This window comes from Manacus candei, unplaced genomic scaffold (assembly GCF_025592945.1).
Source record: "Manacus candei isolate 608988 ecotype Guabito, Panama unplaced genomic scaffold, ASM2559294v1 h1tg000061l, whole genome shotgun sequence".
In the NCBI taxonomy this organism is placed as follows: Eukaryota; Metazoa; Chordata; class Aves; order Passeriformes; family Pipridae; genus Manacus; species Manacus candei.
Genome location: NW_026138109.1, coordinates 6,801,059 through 6,828,867, shown reverse-complemented (window position 1 = coordinate 6,828,867; position 27,809 = coordinate 6,801,059). Strand labels below are relative to the sequence as shown.

Here is a 27,809-nt window from a genome sequence, read left to right as displayed (position 1 = left end):
AAGCACAGCCACCAGACCTCTAGATCAGAGAGACATGAGAAAGCCACTTGACTTGCAGATGGTGACCCACACCACACTGTTAACCATTGCCAATTTCATACACCACCCCCACCTCCTGTCTCATCTACCCATACTCTGCCTCCAAGCAAGAAAACAGGCAGACAGGAAAAGCTTCCTTGCTCCAGCTTCCAGCCAGGGGCACCAGATGCTCAGCCAGCCCCTGCCAGTATCCCCAGCTCACTTACTACCGCCTCCCTCCCAGTTCAACCTCAACACTGGCTGGCATCTCAGATTCCTGATGAAAAGCTCTAGGCGAGACTGTTCCCTGCCAGTAGCAGGCAGTGACCTGGAAATCTGCAGAGCCACCACATGACAGGCACAGTGCCATACAGCAGGTCCAAGGACTGGAAAGCACAAAGGCCCATGAGATTGAGTCAAGATGCCCAGGGTCAGACATGTCTCCATCTTCACATGTCTCCATTTGCTTGTGAAGACAAGACAGGGCATCCTCCAGCACTCCTGAAGGGGTCCTTGGGGATCTTCATCCTTTCCTTTCTCCTCTGTACACAGATCCTTATGCCTTTACCCACCCACCTCTATAATCTTGTTGGACCAAGGACATGGGATACTGAAGAAGGAGCAAAATTAAAGAGATTACTAGTTAGGGCTATGGGAAGGGTGGAAGCAACCCAGCACCACTGCAGCACCAGTGGAATCTTCTGCCCTCAGAAAAACATCACCTGCATCCCTCTAAGCATGACCTGCCATGGGCCAGGGCAGACACAGGGAAGGAGGCCTGGGAGGCAATGGAGAAGAGCCAAGACCAGAATAAAGGCAAGCCAGCCCACTCTTTCAGAAAACTCTTCTTGCAGACAACACCTGGGACAATTTTAGTTTTATTTCAGAGGTCACATATTTGGTAGCACCACAGAGGTATGAAGCTTCCTACAGCAGTCAACTGAGCACCACTTTGTGTCCTGATGATCTCATCACAGCTAACTTGGCACATTACGAATTAGATGCCAGGCAGATCTGCAAAGGAAAAGCATCAGATGGACACACTCCTAGTAGATGCAGCAGGGTTTGTCTCCAGCCTGGACACTACCCACCACCTGTGACCTTCAGGGATGGCATCCCTGCTGGGAACACCTGGGGATGCCCCTGCTGAGGAAAGTAGGGACTCAGGAAGTTTCCAAACTTGCCTAAATGATCAGGTGGCTGGAGAGACTAGAAGGGCTCATTGTGCTTGGCACCCAAATGCAGATCAGAAATAACTTGGTCAAAATGTAACTTGGAGAGAGATATCCCCAGGAGGAACCAAGTGCTGCAGGACGCCTTTGCTGAGGAAAGCAGGGCAAAGGCTGGAAGCTGAAACGAAGCCAAGCCAAACTCCAGCACGCGTCCTCTACAAGCAGACGGGTCCCCAGAGGTGACTGAAGCTATTTGGACTCCCTGGCACAGCTGGTCTCCATTCCAGGGGGTTGGTGGGGGTCAGAGGTGAGTGGCAAGGAGGATGCCAGGGCTGGTGGAGTGCTGCTGGCTCTCAATTACCATTGCCCTGCCTCACTGGGAGCATCTCAACCAGAGTCCAGACTCTCCAGATTTTGGTCCGATGCTTCCTGCTGATTTCCACAGCAACCTGGGACAAATTGACACATTCCAGCATCCCAAAACTGAGGGGGGACATTGCCTTTTCTCTCTCACCTGCTTGGACATGGGGCTGGCAGAGATGGCTCCACAGGGGGATTTCCCAGCCCACGCACCCTGCATGCCTAGTTTAGACCTGTGCGTTGGTGGCTCAGCGAAGGAGACAGCAGGATAGGTCAGGATAAAGCACGGTGTCCAGAGACAGGATCTGCCTAGTGGAATCTTGCTTTTCCCCAGGCTCTGCCCCAGAAAAAGCACTGCAGCATCTCCCACACTGCCCTTTCCTCCCACTCACTCTTGCCCTCAGGACTTGGCTGCTCCAGCAGAGCCTGAGCCCAGGTGGGGACAGCAGGGGACTGGAGAGGACTGAGTCCTCCCACACACTGTTGCCCACTGCCACTCAGATCCGCCTGCATCCCCAGCGTGGGTGGCAGGAGAGCCCCGCTGTGCTCATCCGAGGGGGTTGGCAAAGGTCAGCCTGGGATGAGGTCTCCAGCAAGGGCTGCCAGCCAGCACTGGCTGGGAACCACTTGAGAATAGCGGCAGGAAGGGGAAAAAAGAAAGAAAAAATAAATAAATAAAATGAGGAAAAAAAAAAAAGGAAGAAAAAATAACCCAGCTGGCAGCACAGACGCTGCCGGGAGAGGAAGCGGCAGGTTGAGACAAGGACATGGCTCATTATGCCACCCCCGCAGGTGCAGAGCGCCGAGTGGAGCGGCCGGCTCGGCTGCCGGCGGCGGCGCTCGTAGCGGGGAGGCAGCGACCACTGTCCTCATCCACAGCCCCAGCCCGGGAAGGACGAACCGAACACCATCATTATGGCTGAGAGTGGCTTCCACCCCCTTCCTCCCGCATGCCCTGGAGGCCAGGCAGGCTCTGGTGACACACAGCACCACGAGGACAAGAGATGCTCCTGGAACAAGCTCTTCCAGTGCTGCAACAAGTGTCCTTGGTGATTTCCAAGGTCAGCCTGGATAAAGCCCCAGGCAGCATACTCTGACCTTGTGGCTGATCCTGCTTGCAGCACAAGACTGCCAGGGGACCATTCCTATCTGGATTATCCCATGCTCAGAGCTGGGCAGGCACAAGACCCACCACGTGCTGGGGCTACCAGCACAGCCAGGGCACTTGGGAGCTGAGGCTTTCCTCAGAGGACAGGCCACGGGGCTGGATGAGCCCCGAGGAAGGAGGTCCCCATGTCTCCAGGACAGGGCTCACCTGCACAGACAGCAGGAACTAAGATCCAGGCCTATACTGGAAGGTGATCCACCAGCATCTCCTTGGAGATGCACCAACTTCAGATCACAGCCAGGACCCCAGCAGACAGGGAACAGAGCACTAATCCAACAAAAAAAAACCCTAGGCACGGATTTTTTTCTTGCAGCCCTTTCCTCCTCCTGCAGCTCAGGGTGCTGGAAAAGGCGGGCGACATCTCTAAGGATGGGAACAGGCAGGAAGGAGAGACAGCACCAAATGCGTGGGCGCTGCTCTCGCCGTGGAGAACAGAGCGCAAACCCTGCTGCTGCCAAGCCCAGTGTCCTCAGATGCATCTCCCAGCTCCCCCAGCCACAGCCACTGGAGACTTCCCTGTGCTGTGCTGAGCGGGGGAGTTTAAGCAGGACAGGGGAGCAGCGCAGCGAGGAGCCAGCACCTTGCTCCTGCCCCGTCTGCTCAGCTGTAGGAACATCACAATCCAGCTTGGAGGAGGTGGCAGCAACATGGGAAAGTTCTCCCTCAGAGTGATATGGCACTCAGGCAGGAGATCGCAGAGCTCAGTGGCCTTGCCCACAGCTCCAACCTTCAGATAACAAGCAACGATGTTTCAACACAAAAACAGCCCAGGTTGCAGTTTCCCACCTCCCCATCCCCTCTGGGACAAACAGCCAAAGCATCTGGAAGAGCTGAAGCTCCAGAATACACTATGCTGCTCACTTCTGGACCCTGGGGATTTCCCACATCAGAACCATCACCACTGGCTCACCAGCCCTTGTGGATTTCTCTTTTCAGGAATTTGCTCAACTGTCTCTTGATCCCAGACAAGTTTCTTACATCTTCCCTCCACCACTCTACCTGAGTGCCTCAGGAAACACGCTCATGTCCAGAAGGGTCACTGCCTCTTCCCACATGAGATACCCCCTTAGAGGAACTTGAGCAACCCTTTCTTGCTCACCTTCCTTCCCCCTGCTGCACAGGATTTTATTATTCCCCATCATGCCTCCCTCAGTCATCTCTTCCCCCAGACGGAAGAGAGCCAGTTTATGTAATTGTTCCATCTATGGAAACGGCTTCGTACCTTTAATTATTCCTGCCACCCTTCCCTGCACTTTCCCGTCGTGTCTTTAAAAGGGTACGGATGTGCCAGCAGGGAGACGGGGCTGCGAAGGAGGCGCAGTTTTGGTTAAAACACCCTCTGTGTCCCGGAATGGAGGCTGTGGTCTGCCCTGACCCTGCTCCTGCCCAGTGGGACCGCAGTCAGGCCCTGGCCCAGAGCCCTTATTTGTCCCTGGACAGGCTGCACACCAAGCAGATCATTTGTGAGTGCAGGGACGGCCAGCACCAGCTCCCCCACCCCGGGGCCTCCAGCGCTCCCGGCAATAAAAAGGCCGGAACAAAAAGCATTTGCAAGGCCAGGACATGGGCACGGCGCGGGACACGCAGCATGAGCCCCCCTGCCGCGGGTACGGGGACAACAAACAACAGACAGCAAAATAGATGGGCAACAGTAAGTGCTGGTTTAGTACCACGATGACTCAGCCGCTGCACTGGGAGTGTGGAGGGAACTCCGAGGCTTCCAGCTCGCAGGAGGTCCACAGACGGTTCATGGTGGGAAAGAGGTAGGTAGCCCAGGGACTGCTCACACCCTGCCTGGGGACTCCAGAAAATCAGAGACCCTCACCCAGGAAGGACAGGGAGGCCAATGCTGTGATCAAACCACAGGGGACAGACAAGATGTGAACTCAAAGCGCCCTGTTCAAACACCTCAGCAGTAAGGGGAAGTGCACAGAGGTTACAAAAGGACAAACACTTAAACAGCCTCAATCATTCACCGCAGTGCTCAGCTTCACCCACGAGCTGAAGCACCTGGAAGACCAGCTGCTTCCCCCCTTGGCTATGGACAGGTGTGCAGGCAGGATGCTGTGCTGAGAGGGACCATGGTTGCACACCAATGTGGTCGCTCGACAGGTGCAAGAGATGGGTTTCCTTCGAGAAAGGCAGGTTTCCTAGGACAAAACCCAGGTCATGGGGTCCAGACAGCTCCTCCAACCAAGAGCCACCTTGCTCCAAGTCTAACCCAGGCTGGGATGCTGGAAAGGTCAAGGGGGAGACTCACATGGCAAAACCCCAAACACACCCCCACCTCGGAAGGGGACACATGACAGGGCTTTGCAGAGGGACAGCACTGGCAGCGTCTCTGGCTCAGCTACACAGCTTCCCCGGAGCTGGCCACGGCTGCTGTGGAGCTGGGATGCACCAATGTCAGATCAGAGGCTGTTTTAAACACAGCCCCTGAGCCTCACACAGGACTCAGGCTCTGGAATCCCATGGCTTTTTCATGATGAAAAAGCATAGCACAACATGAGCCCTCACAGCCTCACATGGCTGAAGCGTCTCAGCCACCCCCCAGTGAACCTTCTGCAGCATAAAGAGAATGGTCCTGTCGTGTTGGGTGTTTGATCCAGGTATGGCACTGTCCCTGGGGAGTGGGCACTCACCAGTCATCCCCCTCAGACTCCCCAGACCTCCCCACAGTATCACAGAATCAATTAGGTTGGAACAGACCTCTGCAATCATCAAGTCCAACCTATGACCGAACATCACCATGGCAATTAGAACCAACTGCCTCATCCAGTCTTTCTTTAAACACCTCCAGGGCCGGTAACACCACTACCTCCCCGGGCAGCCCATTTCAGCATGTGAGCCTTTCTGTGAAGAAATTCTTTCAAATGTCCAACCAACCTAAACCTACCCTGGTGCAGCTTAAGACTGTGTGCTCTCATCCTGTTGCCAGTTTCCTGGGAGAAGAAATCAAGCCCCATCTGGCTACAACCTCCTTCCAGGTGGTTATAGAGAGCAATAAGGTCATTCCCGAGCTTCTTCCTCTCTAGGCTAAACACTGTCAGCTGCTCCTCATAGGGCATGAACTTCAGACTCTTCACCAGCTCCCTCGCCTTTTTTTGGACACACTCCAGCACCTCAATGCCCTTCCTGAGTGCCTTTGGGGGCTCGCTCTCCCTCCTGCCCCTGCCAGCCTCACATGGAACGGAGCACACAGGGCTCTTGGGATGCCCACACTGCCCTGCAACCCCACAGCACAGCCCCGCTGTGGCTCACACCATGCACCAGGGCAGATCCAGTGCCTCCCAGATGCCTTCTCACATTTTCTGCCCTGGGTTCAGCCTTCCCAGCCCTGCCAAGCACTTCCAGGACCTTGAACCTATTTCTGCACAGAAAGGCAAGAAAGCTGGGGAAGAGACTGGAGCACAAGTCCTGTGATGAGCAGCTGAGGGAGATGGAGGTGTTTAGCCTGGAGGAGGCTGTGGTGACCTCATCACTCTCCAGAACCACCTGAAAGGAGGCTGTAGCCTTGCAGTGGTCGGTCTCTTCTCCCAGGTAACAAGTGACAGGACAAGAGGACATGGCCTCAGGCTGTATCAGAGGAGGTTTAAGCTGAATGTCAGGAGGAATTTCTTCATAGAAAGGGTGATTAGACACTGGAACGCACCCAGGGAGGTGGTGGAGTCACCGCCCCTCGGGGTGTTTAAAACCCAGGGAGGTGGTGGAGTCACCGCCCCTCGGGGTGTTTAAGACCAGACGTGGCACTCGACGCCATGGTCTACTCGCCATGGTGGTGTTGGGTCATAGGCTGGACTCGATCATCGCAGAGAACTCTCCCAACCTAATTCATCCCGCGATTCCGCACCACCCCAGCCCTGGCTGTGCCGGTGCCCTGGCGGACTGCCAGCCCCACACGGTGTGCGCAGTGCCCCCGGCCCTACGACAGCCCCCCGGCCCCACTCACACGCCTCCGTTCTGAGGGCGGGGGTGGAGGAGGGGGAGGGGGAGGTGAGGCGCGGCGTCCCGGTGACGTCACACCTTTCCAGAAGATTCCCCCCGGGGATCCCGCCGCTGCGAGCGCGCGCCGGGCCAATGAGCGAGCGCCGACAGGGCGGGGCGGGCTTGAACTGGCCAATGGGCGGCGGCGGTTGGGAGGCGGGGGGGAGGCGGGCGGTCTCGCGGCGCGGCCACGCCTCTCCTGAGGGGGACAGCCAATGAGCGCGACGTATCGCGGCGACGGACAGCCCCCCAGGCCAACGGGGGCGTGGCGCGCGCGGGCGGGACTCCCCTGACGTGGCGTGCAGGGGGCGGGGGCGGCCCAGCGAGCGCGCGGCGCCCCGGGACAGCGGGAGCGGTGAGTGCCGAGGGGCGCAGCGCTGCCCCCCCGACCGCCCCCGCCACGCACACCCCCCGGAGCCCCCACAGACCCTGCCCCCGCCGCACAGCCAGCCCGTGGGACCGGCGGCGTCCGTCCCCTGCCCCGGGGGGTGTCACGGTGGGCGTGGGGCGGGTCAGGTCCCTCTCCCTGGGGGTGACGTTGTGGGGAGGGGGGGGTTGGACCCGTGCCCCGGGGGGTGACGGGTTGTCCCTGTGGGACTGGGGTGGGGGGCAAGCCCCCTGCCCCTGTGGGGTGACAGCGTGTCCCTGTGGGATTTGGGGCGGACACACCCCCTGCCCCTGTGGGGTGACAGCGTGCCCCTGTGGGATTTGGGGCGGACACGCCCCCTGCCCCTGTGGGGTGACAGCGTGTCCTTGTGGGATTTGGGGCGGACACACCCCCTGCCCCTGTGGGGTGACAGCGTGTCCTTGTGGGATTTGGGGCGGACACGCCCCCTGCCCCCGAGGGGGCAGCGTGTCCCTGTGGGATTTGAGGCGGACACACCCCCTGTCCCCGAGGGGGTGACAGGGTGTCCTTGTGGGGCTGCCGTGGGGTGACAAGTTGTCGCTGTAGGGCTGGGGGGGATTTGTCACTCTGCCCTGTGGGGTAACAGCATGTCCCTATGGGCCGGGAGGGTCATGTCACCCTGCCCTGTGGGGCTGGGGGGGGTCAGCCTCTCTGCGCCATGGGGTAACAAGTTGTTGCCATGGGGTCGAGGGGGGCAGTACCCCTGCCCACTGGCGTGACAGGGTGTCGTTGTGTGACGGAGGGCTGCAATCCCCCTACCCTGTGAGGTGACGGAGTGTCGCAGTGGGGTCATCCCCCCTGCCTGGTGGAGTGACAGGCTGTCACTGCGGTTCTGCTGTGGGGTGCCGAGCTGTTGCTGTGGGGCTGGATGGGGATCAGTCCCTCTACCTGTAGAATGACAGGATGTCACTAAGAGACTGGAGGAGGTCAACCCCCCTGCCCCATAGGATGTTGCTGTGTGGCTGGGGAGTCAGTATCACTGCCCTGTGGGGTTATAAGGGTGTTGCTACAGGGCTGGGGGCGTTGGTCCCTCTGCCCATGGAGTGACAGCGTGCCCCTGTGGGCCTGGGAAGGGGCACTAACCCCCGTGCACCCATGGACTGACAGTCTGTCCTGATGTGAGGGTTAAAGCTTTGCTTTATGAAGTGACTCTCCGTTGGGCTGGCAGGATCAGGCCCCCCCTTGCCCGAGAGATGACAGGGATTTGGTGACAGAGTTTTGCTGTGGAGCTGAGAAGGGGAGCTGACCCCCTCTGTCCCTTCATGGATGGAAAACACGAGCTAGCCACCTGGTCCTGTCACCATGGGGTGACATAGAGTCTCTGTGGGGCTGAAGGTGGGGGAGGAAGGATATATCTGCCTCTGTGGGGTGACAGACTTTCTTGGTAGGGCTATGGGTCAGGGTTAACTGCTCTGCCCTACACAGTGACCACATGTTCCTGTGGGTCTGAAGGGGGAGGCAGGAAGGGGTTAATCCCCCTGCCCCATAGCAGTGACAGTGCATCCAAGTGGGGCTGGGAGAAAGAGGTTAACATCTCCACGATGGGGCTGCAGTACAGCCCAGTCGGGCGGGAGAGGGTGATGAAGTGGGAATTAATCCCTTTCTCATGTCCCACTTTGAAGGGAATAATGTGCCCCGTTTCAGCCATGTGGTGTGGTCAGGAAGGGGTTAACACCTGTCACTGCCCTGCGGAGGGTACCAGTGTATCCCAGTGGGGCTCAACTGGCTGATGAGAAAGTGGATAACGTCCTCCCCAGGTGTCAGTAACAGGGTCGGAGGGACCAGCATGGAAGGGGTTAACCCCGTCCCCAGTCGAGGTGGCAGTGTCCACCCCGAAGAGCTGGCAGCGACATGGGAAGGGTTAACTTACTTTCCTCTTGGGGCAGACATCGAGTCCCAGTGGAGCTGGATTGTGGCAAGGGGTCAGCCCTGGACACATGTGGGTCAGTGGACTGGGTCACACCGCAGGGGCAAACCCCCTCCCATGCAAGTGACAGCTTCTCACCAAGGCACTAAATGGTCCACCCCTAAAAAGGACAGCGCTTGTGGGCTTGGGAGTGGGGTTAACCCCATCCCAGTGAAGTTCTTAGCTCCCCAGTGGGGGCTGGACAGGGGACAGGGAGTGGTGGTGTGTGCAATGAGGGTGCTTAACCCCACCCCCACACCACTGTGAGCACCCTGGTGGGTCTGGAAAGGGGGTACCCTAAATGGGGGGGCTGCACAGGGGGGCTTGACCCCATCCCCACACCAGTATGAGCACCCTAGTGGGGCTGGGAAGAGGGGATCCTGCTTGAGGAGACGCTGGTGAGGGAAGCTTGATCCCATCCCTGCCCAGGAGCCAGCACTAGATAGGTCTGGAAATGGGAGACCCTGTCTGTGGGGGATGGTGAGTGGGGCTTGACCTCATCCCCACGCAGGAGGCAGCACCCCGTGGGCACGGAAATGGGAGACTCTGTGAGGAGACGCTGAGCGGGGGTCCTGGTCCGCGCCCACGCAGGAGGCAGCCGCCGACGGGGCTGGCAGTGGGGGCTGTGCCGACAGAGGCAGCGAGGGGAGGGTTAACCCCGTCCCCACGCAGGTGCCGGCACCCCAGTGGGGCTGTCGGTGGGGAGGGGGAGGCGGGCGGTGCGTGTGGGGGCTCGGGGAGGGGATGATTCATTGCGGGTAGTCATGACATTGCTGCCTGGTTGCCTGCGGCTGCCATCCAGCACGGGCACGGGTGGCTCTGCCTGCCCCGGCACGACAAGATCCCCTCCAGCTCCCTGACTGAACCCAGGATACGCTGCCATGCCGGCCATCCTGCTCTTCTGGAGCCGCGCCGAGAGGTATGCGCTCCCTCGGCACCCGAAGCCCGCCGATCCCACCCGGCACTCGGAGCGCAGCGGGACCCCCGGCCCCGGCGACGCAGCGGGATAGGGGCTGTCGCCCTCCTGGCATTTCACTTCCCGAGGGTGGGATGCAGGAGCTGCCCGGTGATGTCCCGGGATAGCTGCCCAATTTCGGTGTGGAGCGTCCGGAGAGGATGCTCTCCGTGGCCCGCGAGTGGCGGTGACGGACGGGGGGACGCGGTGGCATTGGCTTTCCTTGGCGCGCCTGAAGGTGACTTCTCAGAAGTAGGTTTTTGCGCCGTGGGCTCGGGGGACGCACCGTCCCCATCCCGCTGCCCTGCCATCGCTGGGAGCTCCTGGTCGGTCCTGGGCGGGAGAGCGGCGCTCCCTTCTACGGGGGGACCAGTGCCGGCGCCCGGTGAGGGGGATACAGGGACCCCCGCACATCCGAAGGGGAAAGCTGGGGAGGTGCACATTGGTTAACGTGACTTTTTTCCATATCAACGCCGCCCTACTTTTCTCCCTCCCCGATTCGCCTGGCGGGTGCACAGCCCTGGGCGTCAGCAGAGTCGTTTCTGGGGACACCGAGGGGCTCCTGGCTGCTCTCCCTGCTCCTCGGCGGGGGCTGCGCGGGGGACGTGCCAGTACCGGGGCTGCCGGGCGCCTTGCGGCAGCAGGGAAGGAGGATGCAGGAACTGACGGATTAAGCAGAAGTGTCTTAATCCGTCGGTTTAGCGAGAAAGCGTCGAGAAACCAATTAAAGGGAAAATTACAGCACGGCGAGCGACTCCATTGAAGGGTCTCTCCGCGCGCGGCTGGGAAGCGCACAAAGGACGGCAGCTCCCCAGCAGCACCGCGTCGACCAGAGCCCTTTCGGAGCCACCCTGGGAGTGAGGTCAGAGCCAACCGCGGCCGCCGGGCTGGCGAGGAGCTGCCCTTTGGGTGTGCCTGGGGAGCTGGAGGGGGAGGCTCGCCACCAGAGCATCCCTTGTCGGCGGCGGCGTCCCCGGCACGAGCCGGCACCTTTCTCCCCGCCGCCCTCCTCCCACCCTCCAGCGCCTCCCGGCCGGGCGCACAGCACCTGCCGGCGCCTGCGGACAGCCGCGATGTTTAAAATAAAACTAGAGCCCTTAAAAATGACAGCTTGGACTATGAATGTGTTCGTAAAGTTTCGGTAAGTGGGTTTCCGCCTCTCGACCTTGTGTCCTCATTAAACCATCAGCGCCTGTCTCCGGCATCCCGCGGTGACCTTGCACCCCGGGATGGAACAAAAAAAACCTGGCCAGTGCCGCTGCCGGGCTGGGTTTGTTCCCTTAGATGACTGCCGAGCGGAGGGATTATGTCAAGCGATCGCTATTCAGCTGGCGCGCTCACCCAGCGGTTGCTCGGGCTGATGTCATGTGCGGGGCCGGAACAAAGATTTATTCTTTATTTAATTATTTTTTTCTTTTGGTGTGGTTGCGAGAGGAGGATGGAGGCTGGGCTGGCTCGGCAGTGCCAGGGGATGCCTGTGGTTTTCTAAGGCAGGGTGGCCGTGGCTTATCCGAAGGCGTCTGCTTTGGGAGAGAGATGCAGGAATGGCTTTTCCTGGCTGAAACCCCCCACCGCTCCCGAGGGGGTTAAATGGGAAGGCAGGAGAGGATGACTGAGCAGAAGGGGGAGAGGAGCGGTGGCAAGGCGCAGCTGATCCCAGAGAGGTGGGAGGGAAGGAGGGAGGCTCTGCGGGGACAGAGTCGTGTTTTACCACCATTGTGCATGTGAGCTGAGCCTTGGGAGCGTGCCTTAACCCACCGGGTCACCCGGCAGCACCTGGTCCTCTCCAGCACGGTAAACCGCGGCACCGGGATGCATTTCGGTCCAGGAATTCCCCCCTCCCTATGCCCAGCCGGACAGAGGGCTCTCTGGTCAGGAGAATATCCTCGGCAGGCATCCCCAAAGACCCCTCAGTGGGCAAGACCAGAGATCTTTCGGGGGGCAAGAGCATTTGCCAGAACAGGATGTATTTTCATGGGAAGCCTGTTTTAATGTATTTTCGTATTTTCCGTGGAGTTTTGGCTGGGTGACAGGGTCCCAGTGGCGCTGCTGAGTTGGGCTGCGCGGGGTCAGAGCTGGACACTGTGGTGCTTATGGGGGGACAATAGAAGGATTGTCACCTCTGTTGCTGGAGCCAGGGTGTGATGGGGTTGCCTTCAGTGCTGCTTGGTTTGCCCTCGCTGTGGGAGGGTCAGCATCAGCCAGACAGGGCCAAATCCTGATCCTGGTCCTGGTGCTGGTCACAGGGAGCCCCTGTCCTCCACTGGAGGCTGCTGTGGGGAAGGGAGGCGTTGGAGTGACCTTTGTGTGGAGGACATTGACAAGTTAGCTCTTGGTGCTGCTGCCTGTTGCTCACCCCAGGGCCTCCCGCAGCCCCCCAGCCCCGCGGGGAGGGGAGGTGGGGGTGGGCAGGGGGCAGAGCATCCCCCAGCGCCTGCGTGGGCTGGGTGCTGCCGGCGTCTCCGCGCGCAGGAGCTGCCACGAGAGACGCTGTCCGTGCTCCTTACGCCCCCAGGGACCTCCTCCCACCTCTTCTGTGCCCCTTGAGCTGCTGCACGTGTCTGCAGATGCCTCCGTCTCCCCTAATTTAGCCTTAGCCCCCCTCACCATCTACAGCAAAGTACCTGCTCCATGGCTGGGGCAAAAAAGAGCAGAGGTTGATGGTTTGGATGGAGGTGGCCAAGTGTGGAGCCAGTTTCCAAGGTGGTCGTTGTCCAAGGCGTGGCCCAAGGAAAGTGTTGGATGCTTGGTGTGGATGCTAAGGGCTCTCTGTAGCAGTGTAGGGATGGATCCTGGGGGGGCACAGCCACCTTTGATTGAGCTGCTGTGGTTGAGAGCTCCAACAGGATCTCAGGGATAGAATAAGAGTGGGGAAGAACATCTGGTAGCTTGCATGGTGGTGAAGAAAAGGGTGAAGGCTCACACCCTGTGCCAAAATCCATGTGCTGGAGTGGCACAGTGAGCTGAGGCTGCTCAGGGGCGTTTGGGCAGGGTGAAACCTGGACTGTAGCAGAGAGCAGGATGCGAGCAGCAGGAGAGCAGGGAGTCTGCTGGGACAGTGCCTGGGAGGAGCAGGGCCAGCAGCAGGCACTGAGTCGTGGTTTGGGGAGTGGGGGAGCAGGAGTTTACTGTCAGATAACCAAAGGTTGAGGAGCATGGGGTTTGCTCAGTCTCTGCCTGGAGGAGCAGCCCTCCCTTCTCCTGTGGCTGCTTCCTGGGTCAGTGCCACTCCAGCGGCGTGACTGGGGGATGAATTACGGCCACCGGGTTTTCCATGCCTTAGTATAGGCATAGGCATGGCCACGGCCCCAGCCCCCGCACGATGGAGCGAGTGAGCCCTGGGTTCCTGCCTTACTGCAAGAGGCAGTTGGAGGCTCTCGGGGAGTGCAAGTCAGGCTAAAAAGTGTTGGATTTTTTTTAAACAAAAAAATAAAAAAGCCCTCCCACCATCACAAGATGTTTCTGTCTAACGGCTCTTTTCTCTCTTCGCTAAATACAAATTACGGCTCTGACAGCCGGAGGCGCTTATCTCCAGCTGAATGCCAATTGCTTTCAGGAACAAAATGTTTGAAGTTCCTCTAAGGTGAAGGCGCAGCATGGTCCCTGCCACTGCTTTCAGTCTCCAAAAACCTGCTGTCATCACCCCGACTTGGGTCTCAGGTCCCCAGCTGGGAGAGAACCAGGCGGGGGGGTGGACACAGGCCGGCAGCTACATTTAGACATAGCTCAGCCCTCCTGACTCAGCCAGGGGGGACGGACAGGGATGCAGTCCTGGCCTGACGTTGGCAGTGGCGTGGCCCCTATAATAGCGCCGTGCCCCGACTCAGGCTCTCTCTCCCTGTCAGCCTCGGAGATGAGTCTGTCTATCCCTGCCGTGGGGCTCAGAAGGGTAGAGCCAGAGCTGGGACACCTTCTGGCACCGGGGCTCTGACCTCTAGTGGGAAGCGTGGACTGGAGCCGGCTTTGGTGCTGCTGGCCAGCGGGACGCAGGGAGCGTCGGCTCCGCGATAAGTGCGTGCCAGTGCCGGTGTGTGCCGGCCCCGTCCCGGGCTGCCCCAGGGCGATATTCACCTTACGAAGAGCTGTCTTTCTGCTTTCAGGAATAAGTACTCAGCTCCCGGCAGTGTTGCTGTCATGGGGAAGGACTATTACAAGATTTTGGGCATCCAGAGCGGCGCCAATGAGGATGAAATCAAGAAAGCCTATCGGAAAATGGCCCTGAAATACCACCCTGATAAGAACAAAGACCCCAACGCCGAGGAGAAGTTCAAGGAGATCGCAGAGGCTTATGATGTCCTGAGTGACCCCAAGAAACGAGCCGTTTACGACCAATATGGGGAGGAAGGTAAGGAGATGAGCACTTCCCACTGGGAGGCAGGAGTGTGGGGTTCAACTTGGTTTTGCAGGAGAGGGAGAGTTTTCACACACAGGTGTTCCACTGTTCCATGTCTGCTCCTGAAGTGGGACTGGTAGCCACAGAATGGGGGAGACTGAATGCTCCGCAGGCACCAGAAATCACCTCACATCCCCCTCCTCCCCGGGCTGCTCCACTTTTGCAGCCTGCTGCCTTGCTCCCTGGGATGGCTGGGCTTCTCCTGCCCTCTGCCCCAAAACCCCGGGTGTGGGCTGAGAGATGGAAGTGGAAGGAGCTCATCTCCTGCATCATACCTGGGGTAACTCATTAGCTGCTCTTTAACTGACCTAAATAAAGCACCAGAGAAGTATTGCTTTTGCCCACATGCCCCCTGCATTTGGGCACTGGTCCCGCTGTCCTTCCTGGTACAGGCTGACCTACTGGATTCAAAGCTTTTCCCAATTTAAGTAATAGGCCCTTGTTTTGAAACCAAGAGGCTGCTGTTGTCTGGTGGTTGGCATGGAGGAGGAGGAGGAGGAGGAGAGCTGCTCCAACGCAGGCAACCTTATTAGTCGAAGATGGAAGAGCACAACCCCATTCGAGGAGAGTGCTGAATAGCATCTGCATTAATCAGCCCAGGACTTGGGTGCTTAAAAGAGCAGGAGGTCTGGCAGGAACAGGCTGCTGGATGGAAGAGGCAGCCCCTCTTTCGGGCAGGTGCATCCCCCTCACAAGCCACCAGCAGAATTAACCAGCGATGGGTTAATTGTCTACCCTTTAGTTATGTCAGGGCTATAATGGGTGCACCAGGCACAGTGATTTTGCCACCCTGTAAAATGAGAAGAGACTGTCTCAAGTGGGAAAACAGCTTTTCCCGGGAGGCCTTGATGAAATCGGACCCCACTCATGCTGGCGTCATGGGATTAAAGGTGAAACCTCCTGGCTGCACAGTCCATTAGGGACAGGGGCTCACTGGGGATTTGGCGAAATCCCCATCACCTGCAGGCATCTAAAATAAGAGTGAGTTAAGGAAGGAGGGGAGAGCCCGCCCTCATTGCCCCATCAAGTTAAACACCTTCTTCCCCCTTGCCCCATCAGCATTAGATGAGTCCTGGTCCGTGACCCCACACACCTTTTTTTTCCCATTTTTTGGAGCAACATGTTGGTGATTGGTATTTTGAGGAGCTTCTGGGTCCTACAGGCTGTGATGGGCAAGGTGAAGCAAAAGCTCCTCTGACCCACCCAGAATATTAACTTCATCAATCAGAAGAGACCCCCAAACTTGTCCTGCTGTGAAGGGAGGTGGGGGCATGGCGCAAGGGACAGCCTGTCAGAAATAGCCCTTCACTGTCACTGGCATGCCCTGAAAATAGTCCCTGAGCTCGGCTTGGCTTAACCCTTCCCACCCCTCCTGGTCAAAAATAGCCTTGCAGAGTGTGTGTGACCTCTTCTGGGGGGCACTTCGAATGTACCTTGGGACCTGAGGGGAGTTGCAGTAATATAAGGCTCAGTCTGGGACCCAGCAGGAGAGTTTTCCATGGGAAGGGTTGCCAAAAGATCCAAACCTGGATCTTACCTGGTGTTTTATACAGTCGGTATGCAGGAGCTGCGTGCTGACCTGGAAGGTTGCCGACTTCCACCTGCTCACAGAATCATGGAGGTTGGAAAAGGTCTCTAAGATCATTTAATGTAACACTGCCATGTTCACAGGTGCCACGTCCACACACCTTCTGAACACTTCCAGGGATGGTGACTCCACTGCTTCCATGGGCAGCCTCTTCCAATGCCTGACCGCCCGTTCTGTGAACAATTTTTTCCTAATGTCCAGACCAAGAGGCAAGGCTATTGGGGCAGACAGGAGTGTGCTCATGGGGAAAAATGGACATGGGCTAATCAGGATATATTTTAAATTAAAATACTCTGAATTGGGTGGAGAAAGCCAAAGAAGCCCTTCGGTAGGGACAGAGGGGACAAAACCTGAATGGAATTTGAGCTTGCTGGGTGTAGGGGCAGGACTATGTGTCATGGATAGAGGTGGTGCCCACCTGGCCCATGGTCTTCACAGGTGGCTAAGCTGGAAGGGGTGACCTGCACACCCAGGAGATAGTGGAGTAACTACCTGTTGGCCACAGAGACTATCCTCCCATCTGGAAAGTGCAGTGCCAGCACAGCATCCCCCAGCAGATGAGCCTTCATGTCTTGTCTTCCCACTTCTCTTCCAGGTCTCAAAACTGGAGGTGGCTCTTCAGGTGGCTCAGGAAGCACTTTCCACTATACCTTCCATGGAGACCCCCATGCCACCTTCGCATCCTTCTTTGGAGGCTCCAACCCTTTCGACATCTTCTTCGCCAGCAGCCGCTCCCGGATGTTCAATGGCTTTGACCAGGAAGACATGGATATGGATGATGACGATGACCCTTTCAGTGCCTTCGGCAGGTTTGGTTTCAACGGCATCAATGGGGTTCACCGGCGGCACCAAGAGTCCCTGCACACACGGAGGAAGGTCCAAGACCCTCCTGTCATCCACGAGCTCAAGGTGTCCCTGGAAGAGATCTACCACGGATCCACCAAGAGGATGAAGATCACGCGCAGAAGGGTCAACGCTGATGGCCGGACCATGCGGACTGAGGACAAGATCCTAAACATTGTCATCAAACGGGGTTGGAAGGAGGGAACCAAAATCACATTCCCCAAAGAAGGGGATGCCACCCCAGATAACATCCCTGCCGACATCGTCTTCATCCTCAAGGACAAGCCTCACTCACACTTCAAGAGGGATGGGACAAACGTGATCTACACGGCAAACATCAGTCTTAAAGAGGTGGGTATAGGTGGTAAATCCCCCGGGCTGGGAGGTGGCACTGGGTCATGGCATTTGGGGCCACGATGGGAGTCAGTCCCTCTCCCAAAACTGAGTACAAAGGACCAGGTAGGTCATGAAAAAGGAGCTGCAGAGGCCAACTCCCTCTTGGTTTTGGAGATGCTCAACCTCCATGCCGGGTGTAGGACATGGATGCTGTGGTCCCTTGAGCCAGTACAGGTGGTATTTATCCATTTTTTCCCTTCTCCATATGTCTTGTTTTTCTGTTTTAGCGTAGGGTATTCGTGTGTGGAACAGAGCCCAGATACTCTGTAGGAACAAGGGAAAATCCACGTTGGCTAGCAAGAGTCTGATCCCTGCTCTTCTCATATCTGAGCCTGCTGTGGCTTAGTTACTGCCCGGGATGGCACCAGGTGCCTCTCCCTGTGGGCAGAGAGCAGGGTCACGTGGAGGAAGGTGATCCCTCACCCTCCCTGAGCAGTGCTTTAGCTGTTTTCCTTGGTTCTGGCTTTCCTAAATAAGGAACAAAATAGATGAAATATCCAGGCAGTGAGTAAAACTCAACGCATCCAGGCTGCCAGTCCTGGAGGTCGTGGCCAGGCTGGGTGCATCAGAGCCAGCAATCTGTGTGAAGGTGGGAGAGGAAAGTGGAGATTACCTCAGTACAAGATGTGCTGTTCACTGCTGCTGCTGCTGTATAACTACCATATAATAAATCCCAGCTGGCAGCTGCATTTAACATTGACGTTTTTGGCAGCTGCCATTTGCTATTCCTTTCAGACGGTAGACGCTGTCTGTCTTCTTAATGAGCTGATTTTTTTTTTCCTTCCTGAAGGCAGATTTATGTTCTGAAGTGCATTTAATAGAAATAAGCTCAATGGGCCAGACCCGAGGTAGGGAAACGTGAGCTTGTGAAGTGTGCCAGCGAGTCAGGAGAGCTCTGCGGCGGCTCTGCATCCCAGCTGGGGCTGTGACAACGTGTACTGGGGGCAAAGAGGAGCCACGTGGGTCAGGCAGAAACTGGGCACTCTTGGAGCAAACTCAGCTCCAGTTAAGCTGCAAGACTTAGGAGTTCAGTTTCCCTCACAGTGTGAAGTGCGGAGGTTTATTCCTGCAGTGGCTGGTTCCTGTGGCTGATCCAGAAATACTTGGGAGAGAATGCCTTATTTATGGAGCCATGCATGCCATATCTCAGATGTTTCCTTCTGTTTGTTCCCCTTATCCATAAAATTAACCCTGAGCTGTCTGTGCTGATGTCCAGACCATGTTAGCCCAGGTTTGTGCACTGCCCAGGCTGGAGGGACTCTTGCCTAGAGTTGACCTTTGAGAAGCAACCGGAGAAACCTGTTCCAGCCTCACGTGCTGTGTTGCACCATAAGTGTTGAACACTTGTGATCTCTGTGCTGGCATTGGGTTTGCACAATGCAGTCACAAAGTGGAAAATTGCTGGTCCAGGCAAAATTCCTCATTTCTTTGAGCTGGAGTTTCTGGTCTCTGTCCTTCCTCACCGCAAGCCCGACATGCTGGGTGTCCTCATGGAGCTGCTGGCCTGGCTGCCATCCGTAGCCAGGGCTATACTTTGCTGCTTTTATCTTTTGTGAGAAGAAGTTCCTTTAGTTCTCTGGAGCATGAGCAGGTGCTGAGACCTCCCCAGCTCTGTATGCTGCCACGTCAATACATGATAGAGTACAACCTCTTCATTGCCTGAGCCTCTGGTCAGCCCTTGAGGACTCTCCTTTCACCCTTCTTCCTTGCAAGGCTGCCTTTTTTAGCCTGAGCTTTAGTCTCTGCTGCTGCCATGAGAGCACAGTGCCAGCAAAGCTGGCAGGCAGTGGGTCCTGTGACCCCACTCACTGCTGTGCTGGAGGCCCCTCCCAGCCCCCTCCAGCCCTGCTGGATGCCTGGCCAGGGCAGTGCAGGTTGCTTGCCACCTGTCCGCTGCAAAATCAGGGGTGTATGAGGGTTACTCCAGGGACTCCTCGACTTCCTTCCTAAAATTACAGGCGTGTGCTGCAGCAGGAAGCCGCGGGAGGGAGGAGAGGCGTTGCTCCACCAGCAGCTGCCTCTGGCAGGAGGCAGCGCTGCCGGCGGGGCCTCGTGCCCGCCTGGCTGCCAGGCTAACGCCTGCCCTCGGCACCATCCCGCTTTGCATCCTTTACCTGGCGTCACCTTCCTCAAGGCATCCACGCGTCAGCGCCCGGCTGAGACGCGACCGATGGCGACGTCCTCCCCGTCAGCTCCGCTGCGAGCGGAGGAGGACCCGGCGCTGACCTAGATAGAGCTCTGCTCGCACAGCACAGCACTCAGCTATCAAACCCAGGGTGATTTCATCCCTAGGGATAAACCAAACCTCTTTCTAGGATGCGGGGTAGCTCCCGCGGTGACTGGTGTTACTTCAGCAACCGGTTTCCCAAATGCCAGTGAAGTTGAGCAAGAGGAATGAAAAACAGGGACATACGGTGGAGGAGCGATCGCCTCAGATTCTTGCGTCTTGGCTTTGGGAAGGAAACATTAAGATCCCGTCTGCCTTCGCTGTTACCGCCTGCTCTGTTCCCATCCCTCTGCTTTCCTCATCTACGTGTTCCCATAGGGAGTTCTTGTTCTTCTTTCCATTTTGGGGCTGGAGATGTCCTTTCACTGGCACACATGTAGCTGTGCAGCCCTCCGTGGCACACGGCAAGTGGGCACAAGCGAGCAGGAGGGCTCTGGCATCCTTGGGTGAGTGCAGGCAGAAATTCCTTGATGCTGGGAGATTGTCCTTTGTTTCCCTCCCACAACCTGCTGGAGATCAGCCAAGCACCTGCTGCTCGCACACAGCTGGCGATGGCATCTTCCTGCAGGCAGAAAAGCTCATCCCTGGAGGACAACCTTTCCAGGAGGAGGCCTGTGCAGATGAGCTGTGCAAGGAGACAGCACCCTCTCTCCTGTTCTCTCACCAGAGACCCCCAGCTGGCTCTGGCACAGACCCCTCTGTGAACCCCCTGGTGCAAAGCCCTGATTCACCTGCAGAAGCCATGTCCATCATCCCTGAGCCAGTGGCCGGCACGAGAAGAGATGTTTCTCCTGGTGCCTGTTGCTGCTCTGCCACTGGAGGCTTTTCCTGGGGGGGGGAATGCAGAACATTCTCCCACCTACTCCAGAAACAGCAATTGCATCTTCTCCCCCTCCCCTTGCAGGGCATTTTGGGAGGACTGGGCCTCCCAGGACCCAGTTCAGGGTGGCAAACCTGAGCCAGCCCCCACACGGAAGCTCAGGGCTGTACCTCAGCAAACCACCCCCCACTTCCAGAAGCATCGCTCCGCAGTCTTCTCCATCAGCCTTTGCTGAAAGCCTGGAGATGATCCTGCCCACATGTACGCCAGAGCTGTCTGAGTTATTTAAGGACACAAGGATTTTCTTGCTGCATTCCCGCGTCACGTGGCTCACCAATGCAGGCCGGTGTGTGCCTGCCGCGGCGCCCACCGCCCCGGCTGCTTCCGGAGGCTGGGGTACAGCGAGGTGGCACCCCCGGCACTGGCTCCTGGCTTTGCCATGGGGATGGGTGACCCATTGGCTGGTTTCCTAGGAACCAGCCCCTTTGGCAGCCTGGCTCCCAGGAAAGCTCGGTACTGTGCCATGGCCACACCATCATCCCGCGTCAGCGTGGCCTTGTGGGGCCTGTCAGTGGTGGGGATGGGGCACAGGCTGTGCTATAGATAACCCCAGCGCCAGGCAGAGCTGCCGTGCTCCAGAGGGTGACAGCTGATGAGTCGTGGTGGCATCCCATGATCTCAGCTGGATTTTCGGCTGCCCGAGGCTGGACAGGTGCTAAATTTAGCCTGTCCTGTTGCTGTGGGTGGCTTGGTGCTTGCTGGTGGTGCCTCCTGGGGAAGCCAGGAGGAGGGGAGGGAAGTCCTTCCCCCAGTGAGGCTGGGGCACCCCTCTCCTGCATGGCTTCTGCAGCCCAGTTCGTGGTGGTTAGACTGGGCTGGCACCAGCAGAGAGCCGGGCTTGCAGTGGTGAGCGTCACCCCGTGCTCTTGGGCATCATCCAAAGGGACCTGGGTGGTTTAACCCAGGGAGCAGCCGGTGGGGGGACGGGGTGTAGCTGTTGGGATGCTTTGGGGTGTCAGCCCCATCTGATGGCGTGTCCCCTCTTCTCCCCTCAGGCCTTGTGCGGCTGCACAGTGAACATTCCCACCATCGACGGAAGGGTGATCCCACTTCCCTGCAACGACATCATCAAGCCGGGGACAGTGAAGAGACTGCGTGGGGAGGGTCTGCCCTTCCCCAAGGCCCCCAGCCAGCGAGGAGACTTGATCGTGGAGTTCAAAATCCGCTTCCCAGACAGAATAGCTCCCCAGACGAGACAGATCCTCAAGCAGCACCTCCCATGCTCCTAGAGCCCTGGGACTCTCCTCCAAAGCAGCAATACTCCAAACGCATGTGCCACAGCACCTGGCCTGCACAGAGCCAAGGTGTCACAGCACTTTTAAATGCAAAAAAAAAAGACAACCACCCCTCACACTACTTTCCCTCCCCAAAAAACCCACCCGACCCACCCCCCATCCATTCTTCTTTGCCAGTTTTCTACTCCAACAATGGGGAGTCTCCTGTCTGCCACAGGCTGCCAGACTTTTTCTTTCTCCCCAGAGGTCCAGCTTTCCTGCCTCGCACGAGCGAGAGCCGTGGGCCCTTTGCCCCGGGAGGTGCGTCGCGTCGTGGGTTTTTTATGTCACCTGCTTTTCAAGCCACTCTTTCCACAAGAGGCTGGACTTGTCGGGGTCCAGCGCAGTGTAAATAGGACTCCGCAGGATCTGGCGTCCCCGCTGCTGGTTTTTCTCTTCCCCTCTTTGATACTTGCTGCTGTTTGGGGTCCCGGCTGTCCCGCGGTGCCAATTACTCCTGCCCGCGGTGGCCCCCCCAGTAGCCGGACTATTTCTCACCTGGGACCACGGTACCGAGTCCGGCCGTGGCCCACTCTCCTGTGCCAAGCCTACACCGAGCCTCGGCAGTGCCAAACAACGGAGCATGTGGGGATGGTCCATCCAACCTCCTGCCCCTGCCTGGGGATGTCACCGGTGCTCGTGGGCACAGCCTGCCTGCACCTGCTGCCCACAGGGCCCCAGCCAGCAGGAGGAGGGGGGAAAGCCCAGGGTGGAGCTTTCTTTTTTCAGATGTGTTGAGTTTGCATTGCTGCTTTTATTTTTTAAATACATATATATAGAGCTCATTAGATAAACTTCGTAAAGGTTTTTCTCTGCCTGTTTTGGGGATCCTGGCCTGACGCACCCAGGCTTTTTTGCAAGGGGGATGATTCAGCCACACGAACAGCAACCCCCCAGAGGGGGAGTGTGTGTGCGTGTGGCACTAATCTGGGTGCAAAAGCAGAGCCAAGTGTGAGCAGAGTTGTGGGTTTTACTAGTGTTTCAGGTCAACCTTAGGGATTCTAATAAGAAGAGAGAGGCGTGTGTATATATTTTTCTACAGGGACAATTCATTCAGGAGGTGTTTCTGGACATCAGGGCGGAGCTGGGAGGTGCATGAGGCAATCTGCTTGGTGGCTCCATTTTCAAATACTGTATTTTTTTAAAACCTTTGGATTTCCATCAGGAGAATTTTTATATTTCTTAACCTTTCTCTGCCCACTCTGCCTCATGCCAGTTTTTTTTCCCCAGAAAAGGGCTGCTATGGAGCGGGAGGCGCGTTCGACCTGGCTTTGTACAGCTCCTATTTCACCGCAGCACCGCCGAGAAAACCCCCCTGCCAAAATAATTCCCCCCACCCCGGGAATCCTTTTTTTGTTTTGTTTTGTTTTGTTTTGTGTTTTTTAAAAAAAACAAACAAACAAATTCACTGACTTGAAATGGGGTGTCCTTGGGCGGGGGGTTGTGCGGGGGGTGTCCGTGGTGTACAGCTGTACAGTGTCATCCTTCGGGGCGAGGAGACCCGTGAGGCGCTGATTTAATCAATCGCCCGCTTCGGCCGGCGAGGGGATGCCACTGGCTCCCTCCACTGGTCCCTGTGGAGTTCGACAGTAGAGAAATCTGGTGGACGCCGTGAGCGAGAAGACAGGCCAGCGCGCAGATGCAAGCTGATTTGTTTTACTCGGTTTCAACGAGACCTGAATGTTTTATAGTGGGTTTTTTGTAATTTTTTTTTTCTTTTTTTTTCTTTTTTTTTTTTTTTTTGTAATGTCAGTATTGAGAGAAATAAAGAAGTATTTTGAAAAATACACTTCCTCGAGGGTGTGTTGTGATGGGAGATGCCGGGGCTTTGTGCCAAAGTCATCACCACCGCCAGCCAGGGACCTTGAGGCTGGCAGGGAGGGGAAGAAGAAATTTGTTTGCAGGACCTTCAGGGCCTGATAACGAGGGGATGGGAACAAATACATGACCTGCTTGGTCACAGAAAGGCTGCTCCCCTTTGTACGTGGCCGTAGTAGTGCTGACCACATTGCAGGGGACAGGAGCAGGGGGTGAGAGCCTCAGTGTCCCCTCAGGGCTCTGGGTTGTGGTGACATGGGCAGTGGGAGGGTCAGTGAAGGGATCTCTTTGCTGGCTGCACGGAGGGGCTGGAGAGACAGCAGTGCCATCCCCTCTCCAAGGAGCCCTGGGACAGGGCGAGAGGCACAAGTTGCACAAGCAGCACAGCCCCTGCTGATATGTTTTGCACAATGCTCCCACGAGGATCAACACACAGGGACAGGAGATGAGACCAAAACACATGTGCCCATCTCCCAAGTCCAGTGTGTAGCTCAGAAGGGTTTGATTTTGGACAAGAATAGCCAATTAATAAAACTGTATATGCTACTTGCTATGTAACACTGCCTATTACCATTTCCATGGCTGCTATACTCCCATCACCATCACTGGGCACTGGATTTGGGGATCTGAACTCCTTTCATTGCCACATTAACAGAGGATGGGCTTTGATGAAACCAGCCAACTTTTCATGGAAAAGTTGGTGATGGAATCAAAACTGGTTTCAACCTGTGACACCACCACACACTGTCTTTCCTGCCCTGAAAGACTGTTAGGACAGATGGAGCTCAAGGTCATGGACTGAATGAACTCAAGGGACTTTTATAGGAGTGGTCCATCAACAAATGGAATGGTATCTGTGTGTGTATCACCATCACAGAGTCATAGAGTGGTTTAGGCTGGAAGGGACCTTGAAGATCATCTCTCTCCTCTGCCATGGGCAGGGACACCTTCCACTAGACCAGGTTGCTCAGAGCCCCAGCCAACCTGGCCTTGAACACTTCCAGGGATGGGGCATCCACAACTTCTCTGGGCAACCTGTACCAGTGCCTCACCACCTTCACAGTAAAGAATTTCTTCCTAATATCCAGTCTAAACCCACCCTCTTTCAGTTTGAAGCCATTACTCTTTGTCCTGTCACCACAAGCCCCTGTCAAAAACCTCTCCCTATCCTTCTTGTGGACTCCCTTCAGGTACTGGGAAGGGATCAAAAGTGATATCAAAAGACAGGAAAGGTGATGGGGTATTGGGAAGTAGGGGACGTGGCATGATGTAAATTGTATGGAGTAAATAAGTGGTGGTTTCAGCTGGAAAAGAGTTAATTTTCTTCCTAGTAGCTGGTTCCTAGTGTTTTGGATTCAGTATGAGAATAATGTTGATAACACACTGATGCTTCAGCTGTTGCTCATCAGGGCTCACTCTAAGTCAAGGAATTTCCAGTGTCTCATGCTCTGCCAGTGAGCAGGTGCACAAAAAACTGGGAGAGAGCATGGGGAGGAGAGCTGACCCAGACTGGCCAAGGGGATGTTCTGTACCATGAAACATCATTCCCAGCATATAAACTGGGGGAAGGTGACCAAGGAGCTGTGTGGTATGTAGTTGCCATCTGTGGTTAAACCACAACAGTTGTTTTTGGAGCCCAAATGGACCTGGAGAGTTGAATAACAACAGATCTGAGCAGAGCATGTTAAACCATATTTGTTATGAACATTTATTGTACTACTTTAGTAGCTGATGGTCACGAAGTTGGTTGGTTTGCACTCAGGGTGCCTGTGTGTGTTCTCACAGGCACATTATGTAGCACCTTGCTTGGTGTGAGTTCCCTATGCTGGTGTTCATCCTCCGTGGGGCCTGGGTGGGCTGTTCTTCGCAGTAGTGGCTGATAGATGTCCCTAACTGCCACATCTACACCGCCCCTGGAAGTGTCCAAAAAAACGTGCAGGTGTGGTGCTCAGGGGACATGGTTTTGTGGTGAAAACAGCAGTGTTGGGCTAACAGTTGGACTCAACAATCTTAGAGGTCTTTTCCAGCCTAAAGATTCTGTGATACTGTGATTCTATGATTCATGTCTTTTAAATTCCCCCAGAGAACCACCACTGCCGTGGGCACCTGGGCTCACTCTGGCTCATGTTCAGCCACTGTCAAACAGCACCCCCAGGTCCTTTTTCACCGAGCAGCTTTCCAGCCACTCTGCCCCCAGCATGGAGCACTGCAAGGGTTTGTTGTGACCCAAGGGCAGGACCTGGAACTTGGCCCTGCTGAACCGCACACAGTGGGCCTCAGCCCATCATATAATCAATGCAACAGAATCTCTGTTTGTGGGATGAATCTGGTACGAGCACTCAGCCCAGCCGTCCCGTCTGTATTTCGAGAGCCATCTGTTGGGAATTGTTAATTACTGCACCTTTGGCCTTTTTCCTTGGAGAGCTGATCTATGGAAGTAACATCTTCCTACATTGCCCTTCCTTCACAGAGTCATAGAAAGTCCTGGGTTGGAAAGGACCTTAAAGGTCATCTCGTTCCATCTCCCTGCCATGGGCGGGAACACCTTCCACTAGAGCAGATTGTTCAAAGCCCCTTCCAACCTAGCCATGACCACTTCCAGGGATGGGGCATCCACATCTACCCTGCCCTCTGGCCTTCCGTCTTCAGAAGCCCTCCATTCCCCCAAGCTGGTAAGAGCAGGCATCTTTTCACTGAAGAGGGAGGATATAGGAGTACCCAGTGGTTTTACCTGCAAAGACCACAGAGAGAACACAAGGATATGGGAAGGAAAACCTACCTTGACCCTAGAGGCACAGGTATGGGAATTGCAGAGGAAAGCAATCACAAATGAGGGTTCTTCCAGAAAAGTTGCTGCCCGGTCTCCAGAAGGCATTTCCCAGGCAGAGTTGAAGGGCTGATTGTGTAGGAATATAGGCTTGTATAGGAATAGAGGATCCTATGGAAAGAATGGCTGAAGCTGTGTCAGGCGAGTTTAGGTTGGATATTAGGAAAAGGTTCTTCACCCAGAGGGTGGATGGACACCGGAACAGGCTCTCCAGGGAAGAGGTCAGAGCACCAAGGCTGACAGAGTTCAAGAAGTGTTGGGACAACACTCTCAGGCACGTGGTGTGACTCGGAGTGTCCTGTGCAGGGCCAGGAGTTGAACTCAGTGATCGTGATGGATCCCATCCAACTCAGGATTTGCTGTGATTTTACAAGAAATTCTAATCCATTCCTACAAGAAGTCGGTGGAGAATCCTATGAGCAGGACTAGAGGAGCCCTGCCTCTGTTCAAGAGGAATAGAGGACAAATGTGTTTAGCAGACCATTCCAATGGCCTGGAATATCAGACCTACAGGAGCATAAGGCTCTAGCAGGTAGTGGTGCATAGTGCACCCTAATGCCAACAAGCTAAACAGGGAAGAACCCACTCCTATTTCTGGAGGGACAAAGGAACTTTTCATGTTCCCATGGTCTTCCAGTGAGCAGGTGCACACGATGCTGGAAGGGAGAAGGGCTAGGAGAGCTGACCCGAACTGGCCAAAGGGATATTCCATACCACAGAACACCAACCATGCCCAGTACATAAACTGGGGGAGAGTGGGGTGTGAATGAGCAGCTGTGTGAGAAGTGGTTGCCAGCTGGGTTTAAACCTCAGCAGGAGGGGAAGCCCTTGAAGTAGGAACACCCATGAGGAAAGGAAGCCCACGGGGCAGGAAATGTCAATAGGGAGATCTCCCTTCCCAGAGTGGATGGACTGTGGCCACTGTAAGGTCTCATGGTCCCCATGGGGCCTGACTGCGGTAGGACACATGGCTCTGGGGCCCCAGGCAGAACCCAGGGGGCACAGGGAGATGCCAGTCATGGCGGCAAAGAAAGGGGTGCCCTCAGCTGCCCCCTCATTAATCCCACAACAGCCAGGGCAAGTCTGAGCCAACAGCCTCTTCCTCCCTCCAGCACGTCTGGGGACTGCCCAGCAAGGAGCTGGGATGAGGGGAGAGTGCTCCAGAAAGGCTCTTGCCAGGGGTCTCTGCTGAAGTGGTGGGCATCTGGAAAGGGGCACAGGCTGGGGACAAACTCTGTCCTCGATACCAACAGCCCTCCTGGGGCTGCTGGGGTTCACAGGGAAGGGTGGCCAAGCCAAGCTCCCTGGCTGCTCTAAGTGCTGGTCTGGAGGACACCCTCAGCCTCCCAGCAGGGTTACACAGCACAGGGGCAGATGCTCTCGGAACTCCTGCGGGTGCTGTTCGAATCAGGAGCCATGTCCCACAAGTGGCAGGGAAGAAAGATGAGGTTTTCCAGCCCTCTTGCTGGATTAAATTAGTGTTTGTAATTAGGAGAGGTGCTAGGGAAGATTTGGGCTGCCAGGAGCTGGGGCACTCACCCAGCATCCCATGTAATCCCTGCCCCAGCCTCCACAGCAGACAGAGTCCAGGATC

At 56.3% G+C, this 27,809-nt stretch overlaps 1 protein-coding gene across 2 annotated transcripts; it reads left to right on the top strand.

Annotated features, from left to right (window-relative positions):
* Positions 1 to 6,995: 6,995 nt before the first annotated feature.
* Positions 6,996 to 22,398, top strand: DNAJB5 (DnaJ heat shock protein family (Hsp40) member B5). 2 transcript variants are annotated; one of them, XM_051804645.1, is made up of 4 exons: positions 6,996 to 7,057; positions 14,070 to 14,314; positions 16,546 to 17,144; positions 21,292 to 22,398. In XM_051804645.1, the coding sequence occupies exons 2-4, from the start codon at positions 14,104 to 14,106 to the stop codon at positions 21,523 to 21,525; spliced, it is 1,044 nt and encodes a 347-aa protein (XP_051660605.1). In that variant the 5' UTR covers positions 6,996 to 7,057; positions 14,070 to 14,103; the 3' UTR covers positions 21,526 to 22,398. The 2 variants fall into 2 exon arrangements, with proteins under 2 accessions (XP_051660605.1, XP_051660604.1); XM_051804644.1 differs by lacking the exon at positions 6,996 to 7,057 and adding an exon at positions 13,746 to 13,980.
* Positions 22,399 to 27,809: the final 5,411 nt, after the last annotated feature.